Source organism: Anas platyrhynchos, chromosome 10 (assembly GCF_047663525.1).
Source record: "Anas platyrhynchos isolate ZD024472 breed Pekin duck chromosome 10, IASCAAS_PekinDuck_T2T, whole genome shotgun sequence".
In the NCBI taxonomy this organism is placed as follows: Eukaryota; Metazoa; Chordata; class Aves; order Anseriformes; family Anatidae; genus Anas; species Anas platyrhynchos.
Window position 1 is genome coordinate 10,923,827 of NC_092596.1, and position 24,958 is coordinate 10,948,784.

Sequence of the window (24,958 nt, forward strand, 5' to 3'; positions counted from 1 at the left end):
TGGAATCTGTCTTTCCTTCTAACCCAGAGAAGGAAATAACTGAGTAGAAATTAGGGCTATCTCTACTTGATGGATTTCAATGGAATTACAGCGGGGTGATACTCACACAACTGTGAGTAAACTCATATCCAGCACAGAGCTTGCATAGAGGGGAACTCGGTGAAAATCAAAGAAGAAAACAAGTCTCAAACAGCTGCATCATCTGCTCACATGGCTTAGACCACTGGCATCAGCAGGACTCAGACAGAGTCCTGTAAGCACAAGTGGTCCTGCGGACACGACGACTGCAATTGCAATTCAGCACACGATGCCTTCGTTTTTCTGCTGCTGCTGCATGCATCGCTTCTGTTGACTTGCTTGACGTTTCTGCACACAGAGCAGGTGATAGTGAGCGTTCAAATCCAAGTCCTGTCTGCAGCCACAGAAGACCAAACCTAAAAGCAAGGCAGAGCCACAGCTCTGTGGTACCCAGGCGGTGGAGCTGGGCTCTCTTGGCCCTCCTGGGCACAGCGGTGGTCCCCTGCTGTGCCTCCTGCTCACCAGTGCTGCGGGCAGGGCTGGTGGGGATCCCTTTGTGCAGACCTGTTGTCCAACACCCTGAGCAGCCGCACTGTCCCACAGCCTGCAGTAGGCAAGGGCTCTTCTGCAGCCTCTCTCCAAACACTGAGCGTGCACATCACTGCTTGAGCTGACTGTGGGGTCCTGGCCTTCGTCCTTGGTGAAGTTGTATGGGAAAAACGGTTTAACTCTCTGGTGACTTCAGGGCAGTGACAAGCATTAGCTCTCTGTGACATGTGGTGGCACCCTGAGGCAGAGTAAGGAATTGGATGGGGCAGTGCCATATTCAGACTCTGTATGATACCGTGGCATAAGTGTTATTTTGCAGGACACATCAACAGTAGTGAATCCCCTTTTCACCTGAGCACACACAGGTTAAACTCTTAGTGCCAGCCCACACAAACCTGCCCCAGTTTCTTTAAACCACTCTTCACACCTTCACTATTACCTAACATGATTACAGTGTCAAGGAGCTGCCTGAGATGTTGATACCTACCCTGTGACTCTGAGCACAGCTTATCTTTATAGTGTTTCCGTTGAAGCACCTACTGACACGGCCAAGTTTGATTCTCATCTGACACCAGCTTTATGCAGTAACTCATCTGCATCTGAATTTGCTCTCACTTCTATCTGCAGAGCCATGGGATCCCGCCAGCTGTACGCGAGACCTGAACTCAGTCTCTTCTGACTTCAACAGCCACCACCATGGGTTCAAGCTGGTGTAAGATGATCAGAATCACTGATCGTGAAAGACAACGGAAATAGATGAAATATCTCGGAAACAGAACAGCTAAAGTAAAGCTACCAAGAGGCAGGCGGGAACACAACACTGTAGAGAGGGCGGCTACTCTGTAAGTCAGGCAGAAACACTTCGTGTTCAGGAGCAAGGAAGTTTCAATAGTAAAAAGGAGCATAACTGAGCTTTTAGCCTATACATATAGGCTACAAAATATCAAGTGATATCTCTAAAATATGTCACTGCATCTAGTGAAATATATATATAAGTACATATACATATTTCTCTCTCTATATATGTCTATATCATTAGACAATACAGAATGCCTGTATGCATTGCAGTGCCCCACGGTCTGGCTATGTCACGGAAGTACAGAAGTATTAGAAATAGACAAATTGAGCCCTCCCAACATTAACAAGACTGGTTTGTGTTGCACCAATAAAACAGTACGTAAAGCTGGAAGATGCCATAAGGACAGGGGACTGGCTTCTCACCTGCTTCCCCTCTGCCTCACACCCACTGCTCTCTGCTGGGGTCAGGGAGGTGCTGCGGGAGGCAGAGGCCCTTTGCACGGACACCTTGGTCCCTGGGCCTGCCCACATGTACAGCATTTCCACACTTGGCTCAAAATAACAAATTAATTTTCTTTGGTGACCTGTGAAATATTTTTCCTTTCTTAAAAGTTCAAGTCGCTGGTCTATTGCAGATGAGTTAACCTTGTGAAAAACGATACGCTGACAGCACAGTCAGAAGTGACACTGACTTCAGGGAACTGTTGCTACTTTCTGTCATGCCTTCATTGCTTGCAAGGAGACAAAAGATGCAAATAGGACTACACACAAACCACAGAGGAACACATTAATAATCCTACCACCACTCAACACTGGTAAGAGCATTTCCTCTTTAAGGCTACTGCATCATTTCTCCTGTGCTATGAAGTAATGATCACATACTTTTGTTGCAAATCCACATCCAAATCCACACATATGTGGGCAAACACATGTGAGTGTGCCTCAATACTGTGTGTAGTGGAGTTTCTCCTGAACTGAAAGCAAAGAAGCCTAGTAATACCTAAATCAGAATCATTTACTGGCCCCATTTCTTTCAGTATTTTAAACTGCACTCCCAAAATTAGTCATTGGATTTAGACAGCATTAAATACTGATAAAAATGCAATGAAAATATTTCTTCCAAAGTACCTAAAAACTTGTCAGAGGGTCTAAACTATTATAATGGAAGAACATCATAAAATCTGTGGAATTCAAAATGCATAGAAAATAAGGTCCAGATTCAATTTTCTCAGATTTTGTTTCTTTAGGAGGAACAAGATCTTGACCTTTATTCTTCAAAAAAATGCACACCACTGAAATCAACAGACCTGCCCTATCTTTCAAAGGAGGTCATCGTGACACAGTATATTAATGGAAGCTATTTAAATAATTAAAGGTCTGAAGACCATATAAGAAAAATTGAAGTGAAGCTATAAGAAGCAAGCTGGGAAGGTTACCACCAACAATATCATCAAAAAAGCTGTAAGCTAAACCAGAATGGCAATAAAATAAAATAAAATAGCACAAATATTAGGCCAAACCTAGCTATCCAAACTCAGCGTGAGCTGTTTACATTGTTAGTTTGCTAGAATGGGAAGTGTGCTTTGCCCTTCCAAAGGAGCCAGTGGAGCACAGCTGCAACCAGTGAACAACAGGAACACAGCCCATATGGGATGCAACATCTCAGGCTTTCCCTTTGAGCCCTGCTCTCATGGACAAAGGTTTCTCAACGTGCATCTCATGGCTACACATAGTCACTGCAGTCAACGCAGGACATTCTGCCTGCACGTTGTCAAATACTTCACTTAAGACCTGCTACAGCTCTTGACATGGAGGTTAAGTGCTATGTAAATGCCTCACTCCAGCACTTAGGACTTTGCTGCCCTCACATCTTGTACTGATAGAGCTCCCAAATGCTTGTGTGTAGCCCTCTGCTTGCATGCTCCCTTCACTGCTGAGCTATGGATATTGCTCCAAACCTCCTGAAGCATGGGACACAAATGACAGCCTTGTCAGCTCTGGCAATGTTTTATGAAGCTTGGTGTCCTTCTTAAAGCCCAGCTGCAGACCGAGAGATTACATCAGAGTCTCAGCCTCTCACTATTAAAACCAAATATGTCATTTCTGGCCCTCAGCATGCTTGAAAAATGCCTGAAAACATGTCTTGAAATCAGCTTCAAAGCTCATTATCTGTAAGCCAATGAAGGAACCAAAAAAAAAATTATTAAAAAAAAAAAAAGAAGCCATGATTTGGAGCCAATCTTGTAATTTTTGGTGCTTGGTTCATGACTTTGAATGCCTGAAGTGGGCAGTGTTAAGAGCAGACAGCAAATGCCCAAGCAAACACATGCTGCTTCCCCGTGGATCGAAACAAACAAACAATCTCGTTTGATTAACTCTGCTGGAAATAATATTTTAAAGGGTAAAATGATTCCACAAAGATGACATGTTAGCATTTGAAATGAGATGAATGCAGTGCCTGTAAAAGTGCAATAATCCTTAATAACTAACCCAAAAGAAGCATCATCCCCAGGGATAAGAAGGTAATTCACTCTCCATATTTAATTTGTTTCTAAGCTGCTTTTGAAACAAGATTGCTAAACAGTAAGTTGGCTTGGGATCTAGGCCTGACTGCTGGACTTACTGTAATCACGCCATTGACTCAGCATACATTTCAAACTAAGTCACAGGATGCAAAATCAGGTGGGATAATTCCTTAAGCTGTTTAAGCAAAAGATTGTGAATACGAGGTAAATTTGGAGATAAGAGTCTGTTTACGGCAAGCAACAGGCGTAAAGATAAGATGCTGTCTTCACTGAGTGACTGCAACTCATTCTTTGAACAGTCTTGTGACTACAGATCGCGTTTCAAGCCATATCTATTTTTCATAAATTCATGGCAATCTAGGGTTTCAGTCTACATTAACGGAAACAGTGATGACAGCACACTTAATTAGACTGAATAGTTACCGAATCTCATCAGGAAGATCTTGCAAAGGGAATGGAAAACTCTGGCTTGTGACAAAACCACCCCAGCACTACTTTGTCTCAAGTACTCGCTCTGGTCAAAAATAATTCTGGAAGTGTTTTGTTTTGGTTTTCAAACATTTTGTTTTTTAAAAAACAAAACAAAACACCCTTCTACATTTCTTAATTGTTCTTGTGGTCTTATTTATTAGCTACCGGGACCAGAATGAGCATGACAAACGCTGCCGGATTCACGTTTCAGCCATGTCACCACAACCCTCCAAGAAGAGATAAGGGGGTATCAACCACTTCAGCAACAGGAATGTGCAGATAGTACAGGATGTGCATGTTCTGCAAATGGCTTTTGCAGACAACCCTAAACTGTATGATTCCTCTTATGACACACCTTGACTACAGTTACAATACAGTCTTCTGGAACAAAATATCAGCAATTATTGATTTTTAAGAAAAGGTAACTTACAGGGAAATAATATGCAACAGCTACAGTAATGTTGGTCTTAAATATGCACTGGGCAGAGTCCTTAAACTGCTCTTATTGCAAATATCCAAGGCCTGCTCTAAAAATCATAACAGTCTGAACCTTTTAAATGCAAATTTGTCCTATTTATCTGGTCACAACCCAGTGAGTAGAATCCAATAACTCACCAGATTAAAGGATATACAGGATTATATAGCAGAAGGTAATTGCAATTAACTAATATCTGGATGGCATTTAATACACACATTGTATTATTTCAATGAGATGAGACAGAATAATATTTACATTGCTATGAGCATTTTCTGTTTATAGAAGTGGAATTTACAGTTCAGTAAGGTATGCAGGCATTACATCAAGAATGAGATGAGACCATTTAAAGTCTTGTGAATTATTGATATAAATTCATTTTGTTTTGTTTCATGCACCAGCGCTTCTTGCAGTGGCACCAGAAGAGCAGTGCAGTTTATAACAAGGAAAAAAAAAAGAAGAGGAAAGAGCAAATGTGAAATGGTGTAATTTATTCACAATTGCTTTGAAATTCTATCTGAATTGTCTCATTATTATTCACACATTAGAGGAATGGTCCAAAACATGACAGCATGGGTAAATAGATGCAGAGCTTAGAAAATAGGTAATTTGACTGAAGTATTCCTGGCCATTATTAAACAAATGTTATATTGCTTTTGGATAAATCTGTTGATTTTATTTAATTTGTCATTGTTTTCATGATAGCAAGGTAATACTATTTGTTTCTAATGCTCCGAAATGAACAAAACAGGTGTAAATTGATGCCACACGGAATTATAACGTTTCAACAGTAGCTGGTTAGTTAAACTTCTAGAGAATTTCATGAAGAATCTGCATACACTTATTAATGGATTTTTACATACAATATCAATGCTTAGAGTGTAGCATTCCTGTTAAAATCTGCTTTCACTGAGTCACTATGCAAGAAGAGATTGTTCTATGAAGAAAAATCTTGGATGAGTATTTGTTTGAGATTAAACAGCAAAACTGAAAGAAAAATCACAGATTTAGTATAGGAATGGTAGATGAGACTATGAAAGCTAATATTTTGAAATTGCCTAAAAACTGCAATAAATTGTGCTGCCTACTGAAATTATTAAGCCAACAATAAACAGGTAGAATGGAATATCAAAACCTCATTGCATAGTGTGTCATCTTTCTTTAATGAGGCATTCCTTCAACCTTTTACCTCTTAACACCTTTGGTGATCTTACATTATGTAGCTGTAAGATATTCAATGTTCTCTTTTAGAGATTAAGCCTATAGGAAGTATGAAATCTTAGCAACATACTGTGTAAGGTAATGATGCCAGAATTAAGTGGCGAAAAGCTTGGTTCAGGTTCAGAAGATGATTGTGAGTGAATAGCTATAACTTCTACTAATTTATTTCAGAAGGGGCTTATCATATATACCCTCAAATATTTAAGACTGTTTGTACTATTTCTCAGGAATCCATATCTTCTCAAAGTGCTTTTTTGTTTTCACTTGAAGGCAGCATGGACTTAAAACAATACTGCAGGGAATGTACCGTTCCATAAAGCACATAAGGATGGCAGGATCCAGGAGACACAAGGCATAGAAAATTGTCGAAAATGATTAGATGGTACAACACATACTGCTCTTGAGTCATAAGTTCCATTTATGGTGACTTCTACTTCCAATAGATAGGATATTAAAAAAGGCAATAAAAATGAAGTTACATGAATAAACTTCCAGAAATGAGTGGAGTTCCACCAGTGATCGTCTGTGCGCTGGTAGAGGTAGAAGAATGGGGATGTTATGAGCAGGGCAGCAGTCACTACAACAAATGAGCCTCAATGCGGAGCCAGTGGAGTCCTTGGCGAACGTAACGAACCAGATTGGTCATACTGCTGTGTTGCGTTAAGGGTCCCATCACTGAGTCCAGGTCTACAAAGAATTCTGCAATACACAGGAAACAGAAGTTATTGCGTCGGGCAGCAGTACAGAAATACACGTATTGCCAAGATTTCACGAGCAGTAGCAAATAACAACCAACAATCCGAACCACTGGTGGCTGAGACCTCGCTTTCTCACCCTATTAAACACCCAGCGTGCGGCACGTGGCCAGCTGACACCGTGTAGGCTGCGGGTCTGCAGAGCAGGTGCCAGGTACTAAAATATTATCAATACTTTCTTCAACAAGCGAGCGCTGCTTTGAGGTCTTCAATCCAAGTATTGACAGCCTGACCCTGGTCAGAGTGGGAGCTACAGCAGTATCACAGCACAAAGTGATTTGGCTGGAGGCAAGCATATAATGAAAGCTTAGGGGCATCACCACTGCGTTCAGATGCTGCAGATAGCAGTTACTTTTCATCTTCCTTCCTCTGTCTTTCATTCCCCTCCTCCAGTGCGAAATCAATAAATTTAGGGGAGGAATAACACGCTGTCCTGCTTGCATTCTAGTGATCTCATTCTGGGCTCAAATAAATAATAAATACTTTAAACACTGAAAATTCACCTTAAAGCCTAATTTCAGTTTACCAATCTGAAAACACTTCTCAAAAAAGCTCTCGAGTGATGAAGAGCCGATAGTTTTCTCCTGTAGAGAAAAAGCGCTGTTATCTTTGGAAGCTTAAAAAATATATCTCATTCTGTAAAGTCAGCTGAGAGCTTGACATTATAAATGGTGAACAACACTCTAGGTGATCCACCATGAACCAGCAGATGGGTTGGCTTTGGGAAGTCTGCCGTTTAGCCTGCCTTACAGATACAGGTTTTGTGACAAACTCCATCTCTTCTCCCTCACATTCAGAGCCTTACTGACACAGGGAAATCCACCCAGAGGTACATGGCAGGATGTACGCGCCGTCCTTTTCAAACCAGATCAGTCTGGCGGGTCACAGTTCTGCTGCTCTCCCTCTTGGTATGCTTTTTTATTTTAATGGCACATCTTTTGTCAGGCTGACAAGAAAGGCTTCTGTCTCCTGCTCAGAGCCAGCTGGACAGGAGTCAAGTCCAAACTGGGAGCATGCAGGCACACTTAGAGGAGCACAAAACCTAAGCTGACAGCCATGCACAAGGGGAGGCTTCACAGCTCCTATAATGTGGAAGAGAGCTCCTGTATCTGCATAGGCATGACCTAAGAAACATCTATGACAGCAGTGAGACCCAGAGGTAAAGGCTTTTAGACGTTACAATGATGGGGCCACATTTTTCTCCCAACCTCTGTTAGCTCATCAGGGACACGTCCTTGGGCAAGACACCCCCTGTGATTCAGAAGACAACAGAAACAATGAGAGTTGACCACAAAAAAAGAATGTGACTAGATCTGTTTTTTTGATAGAAAATTTGGTTTTCACTTAAATACTTTCCTTTTTCTTCTTGTTCTTCCTTTTTATTTTATTTTATTTGGGGGGGGGGGGGGGGGGGGGGAGGGGAGAGGAGGGAATAGAAGATGGGACCACTTTTATTCCCAGGGATTTTTTTATTTTTATTTTTTTATGATGAACTGACTGCCCAAACCCCTAAAATAGAAATCAGGAGACCTTTAGAGGTAGCCATGAGATAAAGGCGAGTCCTGTCCCAGCCAGCAAGATACTGGTGTTTTGAATGATGTGAGAGATGCAGGCAAAAACTGCTAAATGTCATTACAGGTAGGTTTCATGAAACTCTAACATTTCTCATGTACTAATGTCTTAAATATAACCTTCTCTAAATGAAATCCATCATGTGATATAATGAAGGCTATCACAGCAATTCTTATACATGCATTTTTCTTACACCATGCATTTTTGAATTGCAGTTTAATTGTGTTTAAGTATGCAACTTTAAATCTGGTATTTAATTAGAAATGAGGTATCTTTTCAGACAAAACATAAAGGCAGACGCACTATAGCATGTATGAAACCCTGATCTCTCTCCAATGGATTATAACACTTAAATGAAATTTGAAGTAACATGAGCTTTCCATTCATTGTAACAAGGCTGCAGTTTGTGAAACAAGATATGAAGGAACAGGGCACAACCCTAGATATCTTGCTCGTGTGAGAAACTCTTATTTATGCAGCCAGTCCCACTAAAGTCAAGGGGACTGCTCATCTGAATAAAGATTACTCCTATATGGCTTTGCAGAATTAGGCTTATCTGATTGTAAATCAAAAGGAGAACAAAGAAGTGCACAGGGGGAAAGAGGCAGAAAGAGTCAGCAGGTTTTTTCTCATCCAGCTCTAGGACTGATAACAGCAGTGGCTGGGTACATTTTCTGTCTGCTGGCTGAATGCCTGAGCTATTTTGATTCAATACCAAGCAGAACATTTAACAACTCCACAACACACAGGGCTAATTACAAGATTATCACCATCTTTCTCCTATCAGAGCATCCTTCTGCATTCCCACTGTAATATTCTGCAGTACATTTGACAGGGAATCACTTTCACACTTTGTGAAAATGGATGCAACTATGGAAAAAATCCAAAACGCTACTAAATTAACCAATGCGAACAAAGGCAAGAAGCAGTGGGGAGGACTGGACAGAACTTCTATTATTGTTCCTCATCCAGGGATAGATCATTATGACCCACCATTCAGACATAAAACCCTATAAATCTCACGCTTGGTTTCTCTAAATCAGTGGAAATTTGCCACTGACATTAATGGGAGTAAGATCAAACTGCATGCAGCGAGCACGTTTGTCAGGAAAAGTCAGCCATCTGAGATCTCAGTATAATTTAAGAGAATGAGCCAATTCACAATGAGAATATTTCCCGGTTAGGCTCTGTACCTCCAGTGTCAAAGAAAGCTTTGTCAAAGATTTGTGTAAGCCCAACGCTGGAATCTGAATAATTACATTATCATGGGGCAGTTCACAGATGGCCAAAAATAGGCCATATTTGTCCTTTAGTTACATCTCTGCAGCTCCACTACACTCGATACAACCCATGCACAAACTGCTTGGCAGAACTCCTTTGAAACGACTGGGGTAAAGACTTATATTTTGCTTTTAGGAATAAGGAAGCATATTTGCAATCCAACCACAGGAGAGCCAAGGCTGTGGTTTTCAGTGGACATGTCCTAACCAGACTCCCTGCATAAACATAACATCTAATGTTTGCTTTTCATCCTAACTAGCATTTGAATAGTCTTAAACTGGTTGACAGAGCAGTCTGAAAATAACCTTGGTTCTCTATGAGGAGTTGAAACTGTGAACGAATGTGCAGACTCAAAAGCTCTCATCACTTGGGGCTCATGCTCACTAAATTATTTGCCAGCTGCTCTGATAACCCCACATTCAGCATGTTACACATCCCCCCTCTGTGCTTGACAAGACAAGATACGCTTTGGCTGCAGTGACCAGCAAGCAGATTTGGTCTGTTTGCTCAAGCTGTCGCAGTTGTGCTCTTAGATGTGGCGGTGCTGGGCCCAACCCTCAGTAACGCCTACGAGAACGGAAAGAAATCCAAAGCAGATGAGCCAGGGGGAACAAGGAAGAAGCCATGTGGGGCACCTTTATTCTCCTTCGTCAGCTTGTCAGCCATGTCCCAGTGCTCGTAGCTCCGCAGGACGTTGTTGGTGATGTTGACGTGGCTGGCAGCCATGTGGTGGATGCGCTGAGGGATGGTGATGGTCCCTGCCGAGGAGGAGCCAGCGGTGCCCGCGCTGCTTCCAGCAGAGCTGACGGGGGACGGGCTCAGGGACATGGGCGACGGCGTTTCTGTGCTCCTGCGAGAGACAAAGGCGGAGTGAGACCCCCTTGCATGCAACCGCTTTGATGCCATCCTAAATGGACTTGAAAAATCAACTCCACACCCCAGCGAGGGGAGAACGCACAGTAGTATCTCCTGGTTATATGAGAGGGAAGAGCTTATAAACTGGGACTGATGGAAAATAAAAAGTGATTTAATTCTCTCTACAAATGAGCCTGTTATTTAAAAACAACAACAACAAAAAAAAAAAACAACAAAAAAACACAAAACCAAAAAACACATCTATCAAAAAAATAGAGCAATCTTTCAGAGAAAGAAGTATCTCATAGCTGTAACGATTTTTCTACCTGCTGCCAGAAGCTGCTATGGCAGTTAGAAAACACTCAATGTACAATATTGGCTTATTATCAAAGCATTTTGTGGAAACCACAATGACAGTTTGCTCCAAATACAGTCACCACAATAAGTAAAGTGCAAGTCTTAAAAGCACCCTGCAGAGCAGTATTAGGAGCTGAGGGTACTGCAGGATTATGAATATCTCCATAGGATTCTTTAAGACTGGCTATGGAGATTTGTTTCTAATTGCCTACAGTTCATCCACACAGCTTTATACAGAGCAGTGTTTTAAGTTACCTACTTAGTGCAGCACTAATGTTCTAATATAGATTTTCCTTTAATTCCACCACCAGCAATTAGGAATCACCTGCTGGCTGCAGGCAGCGTGGAGGTCAGCACAGCAAGCTCGTGTTTGGAGCTGTGCGGCGCTGAGCGCTCACGTACAGATGTTCTCTTTGAAAACTGGTTTCAGAGAACAAGATGAAGGGTTCCAAAAATCTCTTCTCTTGCCCCCCTTTGGAAGCACTTACCTAAACAAATGTACTCGCTTTGCTGTGGAGCACACTTGAAATGTGGGGCCAAGATGCTCCCTGTGCTCTGCATGAAGCAAAGCCACCAGGACTCCCCTAGAGCAGTGGACACCAATGCCTCATGCTTTGCGACAGCATAAAGCTCTCTCAGAGTTGTTATGGGCCTGATCCAAAGCCCGTAATGGGATGGAAAGGCTCCTCTTGGCTTTGTGAACTGCTCTCGGTGGTCCTAAACGTGAAGCATAGGCACAGACCTGCTGTGCTGTCACCCTGCAGGTGCTGTAGGACAAACTCTGCCACCATGGCACAGCACTGGGCTAAAAGGCATTTATGGCGACAGCTTTTACTGCAGGTTTTCCAGCAGTGCCCTGCTATTGCCTATGCTCAACAACAGACTCGCCAAGATGTGATACGTCCTTTCTCCAGAGCTAGAGAACAAGTTAATTCAGCAGCCAGTAGCTTTTTACACAGCTTATGTGTTATAGCTTAAGCATGTCCTACGGCACAAACGTTTTATTTTTAAGTCTCAAAGCATCCTGGTTACTTGACACGCCGCAGCGTCTTTAATGCACAGAAGAGCTGAACTCTACTCGATTAGGTCTGGGAGCAGTTAAAAATCATAAGTATCTGAGGGGACCAGGAGTATTTTGTTAGAGGCACTTACAACAAGCTGACGCACTTCTGCCAAATAAAGCACATTGTTCATTGGATTTACCCCGTTGTGCACGGCCATTATTACTGTGGTGAGTCTATTAAATCTCTCTATTTTGTGCTTTCTGTCGCTAGAGGTGGGAAACATTTCTGTAATGAAACCAGGGAAAACTTGTTTCATTGCCAGCCTGGAACTCGGGCCAACTTCGTAGAGGTTCACAATCCTTTCAAACAAAAGTGGACAAAAATTCCAGCGAGCCAAGCTGAGATTTTGGATGGCGTGAGATCCTGAGCCAGACAACACTTCATGGCGATAGATAAGCTTTGCTTTGTTCAAAAAAAGATTTAAGAATATCCTGCTGCCTCCCCTTCTTGAACCAGGCTGCTGCTCTGTCCCCAGCCACACCCTGACGGTGTTTGGTCTCTCTGTAGTGTGACTTCTCCTCCCACCTGGTACAAATTTGCAGGAGAATAAAAAGGATCTGGAGAGCCAGTAGCCCTGAGGAAGGCAAAGCACGTACTACCAGTGGCAGCATCAGGCCCACAGAAAGCCCTGAGCCCACTAGGACACACCTGGGATATACGGCAGCTCAGAGTCACTTGGAGGGCAGAGGGGTCAGAAGGCCTGGATGTGGACGGGTCACTGGTGTCTTAATAACACCACTACAACAAGACCTTGTCATATTAATTATTCTTCCCCTCTAAGTGCTTCTTTCTAGTAATAAAAGATGGGTATAGCCATTTCTAAAGAAACAAAAGAGGTGTGATGTTCCAGTGGTCTACTTTGGCACTAAAACTTGATGTAGACCCTTACTGCATTTCTATTGCAATACAAGATTTCACTCACATTTAAAAGCCTCGATAGACTGGCTTAATAGAATGGAATAGTTCCGTTGGAAGGGACCTTCAAAGACCATCAAGTCCAACTGTCTGACCATTTCAGGGCTAACCAAAAGTTAAAACATGTTCTTGAAGGCATTATCCAAATGCCTCTTGAACGCTGACTGGCATGGGGGATCAACCACCTCGCTAGGAAGCCAGTTCTGGTTACCACCCTCATGGTAAAGACATTTTTCCTGTATGAAAACTTCAATTCTTTGTGTGCTAAATTTCAACCCCTTCTACAGTTGCATTACTTTGTTTCCGTAGTTGGCTCCTCAGGAGTGCCTAACAGTCATTTCTTCTTATGAATCACCAGAAAGAGACCATTACCAATAATCATTTTCAGACTACTCAAATAAAGAAGAAAAGAAAGGTAAAGTCCTTCTCCTTTCTTTTATCTGTATGTGTGACCAGGAGAAGGAGCAGGAAAAATGTGTGCCAGGTGGAAATGGATGTCACAAGATACAGGCAAGGTTGCAGCAGCAATGCGCCTTCACTGAACAGCAGACCATAACTGCATTACTCTGGTTTCACATTTGAAGCAAGGATGTTTTAACATGAGTATAAAGCCTCTGATAATTGGTTGACTAAGTGCCCTAACATTTTTACCACTATTATGCCTTCAGTTTTATTAATCAGCACTTACCATATATCAATGAAAAATTCATTGGTCTTTCATTACTGAACGAATCATTGAAAAATCATTGCAATGAAGGTTAACTTTACTTTGGCTTCCTGAAATGACATGGTACTTGCTAGCTAATTAGCAGATATTTTTATGGCCTTCATTTGGCTGGAGAAGCAAACTGTCAAAGAATTCAGCACGGACCCACCACAGCTGATTTTAGACTTACGGGAGCTTTGAACAAAGAAGGTGTGTTTCAGCTCTTCCTTTCCACCCACAGTGGATGGCTTACACGGGTTAATAATTTAGCCCAGAGGAAACTTATCCCCACAAGCCAAAGGCAGCTGTATTGAACATTATCCATGAAGATCAATTTTGTTGCCGAGAAGAACATTTTCTACCTGCTGGATATTTGCAACATACCTGTAGCTCCCAAACCACATATCATGGCCTGGATTTTGTCTTTAGAGATACCAAAACATTTCCCCTTCCCTCCCCAGAAACACTTGGTCCCAGACAGAAATACATAGCAAAAAATACTCACTTTCCATTGCCGCCCCAAGGTGAGGGGGCCTGTGAGGCTTTTGAAGAGTTCTGCAAGTACAAAACCAAAAGGTAAATAAAGGAGATGTAAGATGAAGTACATGAATACTGATGACTGAAGGTTCAACACTCCCTGCTTTAGTAGGAAGAGCTGCAGTGCGTGTAGCAGAACAGCAGCACTGCACATCACTCTCATAATTAAGCGGCTGGTGGGTGACTGGTAGGTTCCAACCAGCAGCATAAAAGTCACTCGATGAAAGAGGGGATACAGCAAAGCCTTGGTAAAATCAGACAGAGTTTACAAAGAATTGGTTTAATTACCACTTAAACTTATTCTACAAAGTCAGCTCTTCAGAGTGCAAATGACTCCTTATCTTTAGGGGGACCTGCAATTTTTAATCAGAAACAAAAGGAATTCTTGCAGATGCCTTACCAAAATGCAATTCTCCCAAGTTACAAGGGAAGGTGGCTTGGGATTCAGATAGAAATAAAACTTCTAAGTAAGGATCTGCTTGAATGCTCTTATTTTTATGTATTTTATTTGCACAAATGGACTTGCCTTACCTGCTTACTCTATCTGCCTTTCACATCTGTGTGGCACCTTGTACAACCCAGTACAAAGACTGCCCAGCAACAAGAAAGCACAGATTTTTTCCAGTCTTGCTCAGACTGGATAGTATCTTTTCTAGTTCCTGTAAGAAGCGGTAGGATCAGGGCTGAAGCTATCTGTGTGTGCTCTCTGAAAACAATCACTCTGAGCTCTCTTGCAAAGAAGTCAGCACACAGTAAAAATTCAATCAAATTTTACAAGTTCTCTGCAAGTAATACAAGTATTACTGTTATTATTACAAGACTCATTTGATTACTATAATCACGGCGTTGCACATGAGGCACAGAGATCCAGTGGAGCACAGAGCAGACAAGGGACATGCAGCTGACTCTGACAGTAAAATCCTATGCTCGACTTCTAAAACATAGCTGAATTTGCCAAACAGGATTGACCAAAGCAGAAAAAAAATGCCCAAACCATAACACTGGCCATGGTTATATGTTCCTGTACAGCATGCCACCGTGTTTTATGAAAGATGTGAGCATGAACTGGAACGTTCTGTACTACAGAGCACACGTACTGTGTATTTTTGCCACCCACTCATACATAAGAAAGAGGGAGATGCTAAACTCCCCTGGAAAGCCTTCAGAGATGAAGCAGCAGCTTTGAGATTAGTTTCTACTGTCTGGGGATTGTTCCCGACAGTGTCTAGAGAGAGTATCTCAAGACTACATCTTGATGGGAGGTAGTTATTTGACAACTAGAATGTTTGAAATATTTTTGCTGAGGACTAGTGACAACACATTTTCCAAAAACTTAAACATCTTCTTGAAACTCATAGATGGAATGAATAAAAGGATGTCACTTCTGCTGATTTTAAAAAGTTCTATTTCAATTTTAAACATTTATCTTTTTGGCTATATTATAACTCAAGTTCTCTCTAAATTTCAAAATTATTTTTTATGATTAAAAGGTTATTTTCTGTTTTGAAATGTCAAAAATACCAATTTGAGACTTTTAATTGGAAATTAATCAGAACCAGTTCTGTTCCCAAATGGTTTCAATTTGGACAAAGTTCCTATGAGGAAAAGTATGAAAAACAATTATATAAAAATACTCCTCTTCAGCTTTGCTGTAAACAGTGGGTTGCTCTCCGTAATTAAAATTGTGCAAAACTTTGAATAACAACTCTATTAAAATAGTTAATCCATTTAATTTGTATTACGGATTCTTGCCAATGAACAGAGAACATTGTGCAGCAATACAAAACTGATACATAGTTAACAGCTCCCATTCTTGTCTTTTCTCCTTGGATGTCTTCCCTACAAAAAGATCCTGAACATATAATTGTATACGCTCAAACACTATTTCTAGCAAATGAGTTACAGTGGCCCATAACATATGCACAGTAACTTTAGCTGAAATACTCAGCTTCAACTGGAAAGTCCCAAATCAGCTTTTTTGGTATGTCTACTTTATTACCTTTTTTTCCCCTCTTATTTTCATTTACATTAAAACAGATTCTCCATGCAGATGCAGTCAAACAGTCTTATGCTGACAGTAATAATATGTTCTTCATTGCACATACAGTCTTTTCTTTGCACAGTCAGAGAAAGTAAAGGGGCTTTAAGGGAACAGAAAATCACCCCACTTTTTTTTTTTTAAAAAAAAAAAAAAAAGAAATCATTGCTTTCAGCAGTTAAAGTTTATCAAATGATTTATCTAATAATCATTTTTGTAAGAGACAGCCTATACCCATCCTGGATAAAATCTGAAGTGGAAGGAATGCACTTCATGAAAATGCTGAGGCTATAAATGTGTCTAGTTGAAATTTTATTGCGCAAATCCCTGACTGAAAACTCACTGAAGACAACAGAACACCTAATGACTTCAGGACATCTTCAATTTAAGCAGAAGATGAAGAGAAATATTACTGAAGTTACAGACATACGCACACACTGAGAATAACGGTGAAGTCAGGGCTGAATGGTGGTTCCTAGCATGAGATCATGCTGGACTTTTACAACAGAATAACCATTTTATGACTATTTGTATGAAAATATTAAAACTGCAGTGGTACAATGTTTAGTGCATTGCAGTACTAACATGTCAAAACCTGGGCCAAATTCAAAGAGGCTGAAAAAAAAAAAAAAAAGAAAGAAAGAGACCCATGGGCTGTCATAGCAGTACAATTACATAATTACAAAATAATATATAATAATCAAGTACAAGAATTAATGTATACTTCAAACAGTATTAGCTAGTAAAATATAAATATCAAAACCTTGGGAAACTGCAGAAAGATTCTCCCAAATTAGAGAAGGTGAGAACTTGTTCTTACACTGGATGAACAGCATTTGACAAGGTAAAGGAAAACATCACTGAGTCATAACAGTCACTTGGTCCCCACTCTTTCAAGGCAGAGGAAAACTTTTAAGATTTACACAAGATTATCTGAAGTTCCTCAGAAATAAAAGGAGAGTGCTAAAGGCAGCTCCTATTGAGCTGAAGTTGCAAGGCAGCAAGTAGACTTACTCTGGAGATAGCTGACGTCAGTTAAAGAAGAGTCCGAAAAATCTGTGAGTGTGCAATAAGATTCAGCTTATCTAGCTGAATTTAAATCTAAATTTAACTAAGTAAAGCCTAAATAATTGCTTTATTATGGTTCATTGGGGGTCAGCTCATAATCACTTGCACATTGAAATCTTGAAAGAATCATTTTCCTTTACAGAAACTTGTATAAACATTACATGGCGTTGAGAATAATGTTATTTTAGTAGAGTTGCTGAGCATGGTCTTTTGAATCAAGTGGCTAATCCAAAAATCCCCCAAATCACTTCTGTCCCCACTCCCTGGCCGCCATCCTGCCTGCATTTCCCAGGGGAGAGGTTAAATGTGGGACTTCTGAGCCATGCAGTTATACTTGTGAGAGCTCTCACTGCTGGTATGAATTTCATTTCACATCAATAAATTAAACAGAATAAAGATTACCTTAAAATATTCCATCAGAGATCTGGAGTACTTCATAGCATGGTCCTTCTTTAGTTTAAACATTCTCAAGTAGAGAAGCGATAAGCATCGGTAGCTGTGGTAATTAGGAAAGGATTATGTTAATTCCATTGCTTAATGAAACCTATGAACTGAAAAAAAAAAAGCTGACCTATATTTTGCAGTTTCTGTTCTAAGGTTAGATTTTGAAATATAAGCAAATGGAGAAAAATAAAAAAAATGGTCAAAAGCATTAAAATCCCATCTTGATAAGAGTATAAATTAGAAGAATAAATGTTTAGTCAGCTGCTGAAGAAATCCATTAGTTATCCTTTAATAGTTTAATGGAAAACAAGAATAATGATCTTCTGTAAGCTGCTTAAGTAATTCAGTACTTTTAAAGTCCTCCTTAAGATTTTAGCTGCTTCTCATTGTCGCAGTGGGACTTACCATAAAACTGCTAGTTTCTTGTCCCCTTCTGTAGCAGAAGAGCCTGTGAAATTCTTGAGTCTCATGGCATACCTTGTCAAAAAGGTAAAGCGAAAAGAAACGTGTAAGATGTTTCTGAGATTACTGGTGGTACAATTAAAAAAATAACAGCTACACATAGATAAACTTCTCCAATCACAATGGGAAATGATCACATTGTTCCATAACAGTACGATGATACAAAATTCAACAGAAAGCACCATGTAAAATCTGGTGGGCTAAAATAAATTGCCAACCCATTTTTGGGGCCAACAAGGTGACTTGTTCTTGAGCACGTTAGCTGTGTTATATGTAGCCATCTGGGCTGAGCCCTGCAAACAGTACTGATGAGCACTGGACAGAAGCATAAGATCTTGGCCCGATATGTATTGAAGAGTAGAGTAATGTGTAACAAGGTTTTACATGTAATACTTTGGCCTTGAGTAATACCTTCTTCATCCTTCTCATATATGCTTTTCCAAAGCTTTTAATGTATTTTATATAGAAAGTGGTTTTAAATACAGGAAAGGTCATGTTTACAGCTTTTTAAGTTCTTAGGTCCATGACTTTGAGTCTTGTATACTTTGTCTCCCCTCTCTATTGAACTGATGCTGTCCAGCATTTGTATGTTCAAAGATTGAGTATTTCTACCTTCTCACTCTCTCTTTCTTTTGTCTTTAACTGAGCACACTGAGCACACTTCATGCCATGCATTTAGTCTCTTGAAAATCAATTCATCACATAAAATCATTGTTCTGAGCCCTAATGCAATTTCACAGGTACTTGTGTTAGAATAAGTAATAGGGTTCAGCGTTGCGTAAGAAAGTTTTAAGGTATCCAGGCAGTCTTGATGAGTTCTCATTTACAAGGAGGTAATGGAGTGCAGGCAAGCTGTGCTGCTCTCACGCTGCCTTCCTCCCGCTACCCCCATCATCAGCCCCCAGCCTGCAGCTGGAGCACAGCACCTGATGTGCTTCCTCCGTGTCCTCTCTCACCTGCTCTTCGGTATTGTTATTTCAGTCATACTGAATGAGTCTGATCAAACACAACGATGTATTTCTCTTTGGGATTTTCAGTATTATGTTAGGGAGTTTAGCATTATCATTAACCCAAACACCTTTGAATGTCATGTCTCTGATATGCCCGATCTCTTTGATGCTCCTCTTTTTTTGAGGGAAAAAAAATGGGCCTCCGACAGAGGGAGGAGTTACTGTTTCATAGACCACAGTAAAAATACGTTAACATTAGGAGACATGCTAAGAAAGCTGCATGCTTCGCTTGTACATTCAGCACCCACTGTAGTCCACAAGAATTGTGTATTTGTCCACTGTGTGTCTCCACACCATAAATGGAGCTAGAAAAGGTCTACCCTAAAAAAAAAAGTCCAAATTTCTGCACAGTCAAAAGCCATTCAAAAAGCAATTCAGAAATAGTTAGGTGCTGCTTCCATGCCAAGATCCATCTATCATGTAGCCCACAGTAGGACTGTGCTGATAAAGGAACTACCAGGAACCCCTTGATCTGGCTGAGGGCCAGTTGCTCCAAGGTGCAGCTGTGGATGGACTCATCTGACTCCATCCAGCACCAGCACTGCATGTGGAGAAAAGCTGCAGGGATCATCCATTTGTGAGCTACTCCTAGGGCTGCTGCTCTCTAAGTTAACTAGCACACGTTTTGCAGCTCTCGAATGAATGAAGATTTTCCATCCATCCACTTCTGAATAGACAGACTGCTGGACTGAGGAACAAGATTTTCAACTGTGCTGTGTGGTTTTCTTAAAAAATAAAAATAAATGTGGTTTCCCATGAAGAAGCACTCACTTCTTTAAAGAATATTCCTACAGTTTATCATGCCATATGACTGTAGTTGTGTAGATCAGCACACAAAGTATTGAGCTATCTGCTGCTAAAGTGCATAAAGAGTTTCAGCACCATGAAGCAGATTTTCTTAATTCCACTGCTCTTGAGGGTTTAATTTGGATCTAAATGTTGAGTGAACATCAGTTTTTGTTGAATAATCTCTTTAGACTTTCTTCTTCTTAAAGAAGTGTAAGATGTTAAAACACGTTTTTAAATATTTAACAGAAGTATTATTTACCTGAGAGTAAGAGCTTCTTCAGATTTGATGCATTTTATTATGTAAATACCTACTTATTCAAAATGTAAAACATGTATTATTTTTGGCAGTCTTTAATAGCTAATCTGGCATGTCAAAATCCTGTATGTCAAAAAGCCCCACCTTTGTTCTATTAAAAAACAAACATTTACAGGTCTGATTTGCTTCCTTTTCTTCCTCTTGTGTATACTGCCAGTAATTACACCAACTTACCAATGATATTCCCAGCATACACTGGGGAAAGCAAAGATGTGTCACACTGAAGAAAAATCCTGTTGTTCTACTTACAGGTAAATTTAATCCTGCTTGATTTCACTTTGGTAATTTGTGCAAGTAAAGCAAACAAAACCTTAGTTACTCAGGAGACCATCATTTCCACGGAGCCCACACTATGAAATAGCTACAGGTAACAGTAGCAGATTTCCAAATACTGATTCGGGTATTTTATTAGTAAGTAAAGGCTCATTCATCTGTATTCTAACCCACAAGTTTACAAAACTGTATTAAAACTAATTCAGCTGTTTAGCACTCTTTTATCATTAAAAAGTATACTTCTTTAACACAATACATGCACAAAGCTTCATCTTTGATTATGATCTTAAGTGCCAGGCTTCAGAGCTTTTTTTAACAGCCAAGTTATAAACCTCTAAAAACAGGGTTTGTAATAGAAATCCTGATAGACTCACTTTAATGTTTTGAATTATAAAACTACACCTTTTAAAAGACAAGTGTCATTGCCAAACAGTGAAATTACTATACTTTACTTCCACCCACTACATTTCAATTTTAATTTTATGAATATTGCAAATTATAACACTCACATTATAACCTCTAAAGGGGATAATTTATAAAAGCAGTGTCCATCAATTATAAATTTTCCATGACATTAATAAAATGGCAAGAACTAATTATGATGACTTCTGAGATGAAGATGCCTTGGACAAATCATTAATACGTTGAAACGATATTTTTTAAAACATAGCAGGTTCTAATTATGACTGAAATGAGATTATGAAAATGATCACAGAAAGGATATTAACCTGATGAGTTCCACAGTCTCCGAGTACATGGTGTATGGAGATTTAGCTTCTAATGGATCTCGCTCCATAGCGTTCCCACACTCGATGAAGGAGAGGGCAGCATCAGCATAATTCACTGCTTTGCCAAACTTCTCCAGCTGAAATGGGAATGACACAATTAAGAAAATCCTTCAGCTTTAATTTCTAGGTAGACAGATCATAATACAAAGCAACACGAGCATTAGGATGAAAGCAAGGCAATGCCACTAGGTAAGGGTGAATTGCACACAGAAATTAAAGCAAGGTCTGTATTTTTGCAAAGTCTTTTCAGGTAATATATGGCCAGGCAGTGCACAGAGGAAAGTCAATTGACATCCATGGATTTACACAGGCAATGAAGGACACTCAGCATGTTTGGACAAATCCATATTGCTCCTCAATATACGAAGTTTGTATGCCGCTGTGCAAGGGTTAAGTAACAACTCCATGCCATATGTCAGATGTCACTCTCTGTGGTGATTGCTGACAAAAAAAAATCTCATCACTTATGTGATGATTGAAAGAGAGGAATGAAAAAAAAAAAAAGGAAAAAATATAGCACTGCTAAATATTTTATTTTACTAGGATTTTATTGCGAAAGGTTTTAGCCCTCATAATGGTTGTGATTAAACTGACTTAGACATACTGATTTCTTTTTTATGTGTAATGAATATTATATATGACATTTTTATAGGAAGTATTTTATAATAGTATTTAACATTTTCAATTTTTGATAGCTGGATGTAAGAATTCTACTAATGTGGCATTTGATATAGGAGATCCAATATACTTTAAGTCATTTAAAATTTTCTTTGGATGTCTTTATCAAAATATTTTGATGCATCTGCATATGTTTTCCATTCACAAAAATGGAAGCCTATCCTAGCAATATATTAAGCAGAACATTTAATATTGGTTCAAGGTAACAGTATATTTGGCTTTGTGGCTACTCCAAAGCTCTCCTTATAACTACTTCCCTCTGCATTCCTGGAAGGTTTTAATTTCAAGTTCTGCTCTTTCACACTGATTATGTACAAAGCCTTTGTACAACTGATAGGTATTACCTGAATGATCACAAAAGGGGAAATATTTTTATGTTTTCCCTGTACTCTGCTGGCTACTACTAAGCATATACTTCAAATTCCTTGCTTCAGGTCTTCCAAAGAACACTTCATGTAGTACAAAAAAAGGAAATTGACTGTGAACAGATTCAGTACACTTTGAGCCAGAAATAGGATTTCATCCTGCCCTTTGCTCTATACTGACTCTAGTGGAATAGGTGGAATTACTCCAGCCCATCACAGCACAGCTGGGAACAGAGCAAAGTCTCCAAGATCTCTTCCATATGGTACAGTTTGTGGCCGCTGCAAAAAAATGGATGTCCAAATCAGCTGATTCCTCACTGCTGTTCCAGACAAGGACAGGTTTTCATGGGGTCACTCCCATATGATGCAAAATGCCCCGACCTTCACCAGAACTCTCTTTTCCATACAAGCTCAGAAACAGCATCATCACGCATCTCATTTTCATTTACTGACACATTCTGAGGTCACGTGCATTATCTTTCCAGCCACTGCCACACATCTTTCAGTTCTGTGTGATCTTTGCCATGTCAGCACCAAGTAACCAGAAGCAATTGTTTCCCCTAGAACAACTAACACTATGGGTTTGCACAGCAAATGTGCTACATGGAGATAATTTGTGTGCAGCTGTATGGGGGTGGGGAGTTGAAACCTAAATACCAGAACGACAGAAAGAAAAAAAAAAAAAAAAAGAAAAAAACCAGCTTGTTCACGGGTATTTACGTCTGCCAACAAGTTGTGTTGTAGCGGATGGCCTCACATTCCTGTAAGAGCACTTGGGGTGTCAAACAGCTAGTGACAGAAAAGGCTGGGCTGCAGGCAGCAGCATGATGTGCCTTGCCTGCTCCTCTTAGTTCTGCTTGAGAAGCACCACTAATTCCATAAGGCATAGGCCAAGGTAAGAGGATGGAAGACAGGTCAACACTTTCCGAGTGAATCAGGCTGTGGAGGGAAGCGGATTGACATAGTGTGTTGACATCACCAGGAGCCTGAACCTGTAAATATTTGCTAGCGTGGAGCAGGCAGCCCTGTGCCAGTGCCACGTGTGCTTTCTGTAAAGGTCAGCCAGCTGCTGGAGGTGTTGTCAGTGTGCCTCTGCCAGCCTTCCCTATGTGCAGGCACCAGGGCTCTGACTGAACATGCTCTGAACTGCCCAGTAGGGATCAGTGTGGGCCACCTCCTTCAAATAGGTGCACTGGGAGGGACAGCTGATACCTTGGTGACCTGAAGCAGGTAGCCTGGCATATTAACTCTCCTTTACTCCTTCAGCCCATCAGAGAGCAGGAGGGAGAGCAGTTTTCCTTTAATTTTTAAAACTTAGCATGCTATTGTTTTCTTTTTTGACAAACACTTCTTCCCAGCTACAAAAATCTCTGCTGTGGAATGACGTAATATGCATACACAAAACCTCCAAATAATAAAGTGAGAGGTGAATAATCACCCAAATTACAGCTGAAAAAGAATTGGAGGGGTGAAATGAATAGCCACACTCTGTTTTAGATGTCTTAGTTTAAATAAATAGGTGAGCCAAGCTCCACTTAGCCTGCATAAATGAGCTGTTGTTCTGCGCTTTGTGTAGCTTAGAGGGGCAAGGCTCTTATTGCAAAACAAGTGGCCATAAATGGCACTTCAGCACTAGCAATATCTTGGATTGAATAAACTATGACAGAACTGCAATCTGGCAGATTAGGTAGTTCTATCAAAACCCTTTGCAAAATTAGGTCAATCTTACTGGAATTTCATCTGGGCCAAAACAAGGGAAAAATCTTTCCCAGCATTGAATTACCTCACTGCAAGATTTTTTTTGGGGGGGAATTAAAAAAAAAAAGCCTGTTGAGTCTTTATTTACCAGCCTAATAGCATGCAATAAAAATGAGTGCATCATTTAAAAATCAATTCCCGTAAATTTTAAACAATTGGATTTGAAATATCAAATAGTTTTGCCAGTTGATTATGGGGTGGAGGGTGATTTGCCTTTCTTAGCTTTCTGTTACAGAGTATTTCAACACTTTTGGTTTGGGCTCAAAGTGAGTATGAAGACAAATTTCAAAAACACATAATATTTTAGATATTATCTTACATCCTTTGCACACAGCATGACTGTTGCTTCTCCCCAGAAGAGATACCAGATATTGCAAAAAGTTTCTTTTTTTGGGGAATGACACATTAAAGTCTAGGAATGGTGCTCAGGCTTTGGCCTGATGGTCAAATGGTTGCGAACAGTTTGTTTATAGAGTTCAGTCTGAAATATGCTTCAGTCAATAGCAGAGTTCCTCTTGGTTTCTGAGGCTTTAGATGAGATTCAGAAGACACATTTTTGTAATACCCAGTTCCAGAGTGGAAAAGGACAAAAAAGCCTTGAAATCTTACCAATGCGTCTGCTTTATGCTTTAGCTTCTTAGCCTCTTGCATGTAATAATCTGCGTTGTGGAGCCTTAAGAGACAGAATCAATTATTTCAAGTCTTTGTTTTCATACAGTTGGACAAACATTGTTTGAAAAAAATGCTGACTGCTTCCAAGAACAATTTAGATATATACACCCACTTATCTCTTTCAATCTTAACCTGATATTAATCTGAAGTTACTGTATGCAAAGTTTTGATGGGTGACCTGAATGCAAAATAACTAGC

The 24,958-nt window shown here is 40.2% G+C and overlaps 1 protein-coding gene across 7 annotated transcripts in view; it reads right to left on the bottom strand.

Moving 5' to 3' along the window:
* Window positions 1-5,310: 5,310 nt before the first annotated feature.
* The window catches only part of AFF2 (ALF transcription elongation factor 2), a 357,089-nt gene continuing 337,441 nt past the window's right edge, over window positions 5,311-24,958 (bottom strand). For all 7 annotated transcript variants that reach the window (XM_021273092.4, XM_013100505.5, XM_027465059.3 and 4 more), the window contains exons 15-21: window positions 24,698-24,761; window positions 21,228-21,364; window positions 18,055-18,126; window positions 17,608-17,701; window positions 14,068-14,117; window positions 10,301-10,515; window positions 5,311-6,756 (exon numbers count right to left, since the gene is read on the bottom strand). In XM_021273092.4, coding sequence (XP_021128767.3) covers window positions 6,635-6,756; window positions 10,301-10,515; window positions 14,068-14,117; window positions 17,608-17,701; window positions 18,055-18,126; window positions 21,228-21,364; window positions 24,698-24,761 — 754 coding nt within the window. In that variant the 3' untranslated portion in view covers window positions 5,311-6,634. The remainder of the gene's footprint in view (window positions 6,757-10,300; window positions 10,516-14,067; window positions 14,118-17,607; window positions 17,702-18,054; window positions 18,127-21,227; window positions 21,365-24,697; window positions 24,762-24,958) is intronic.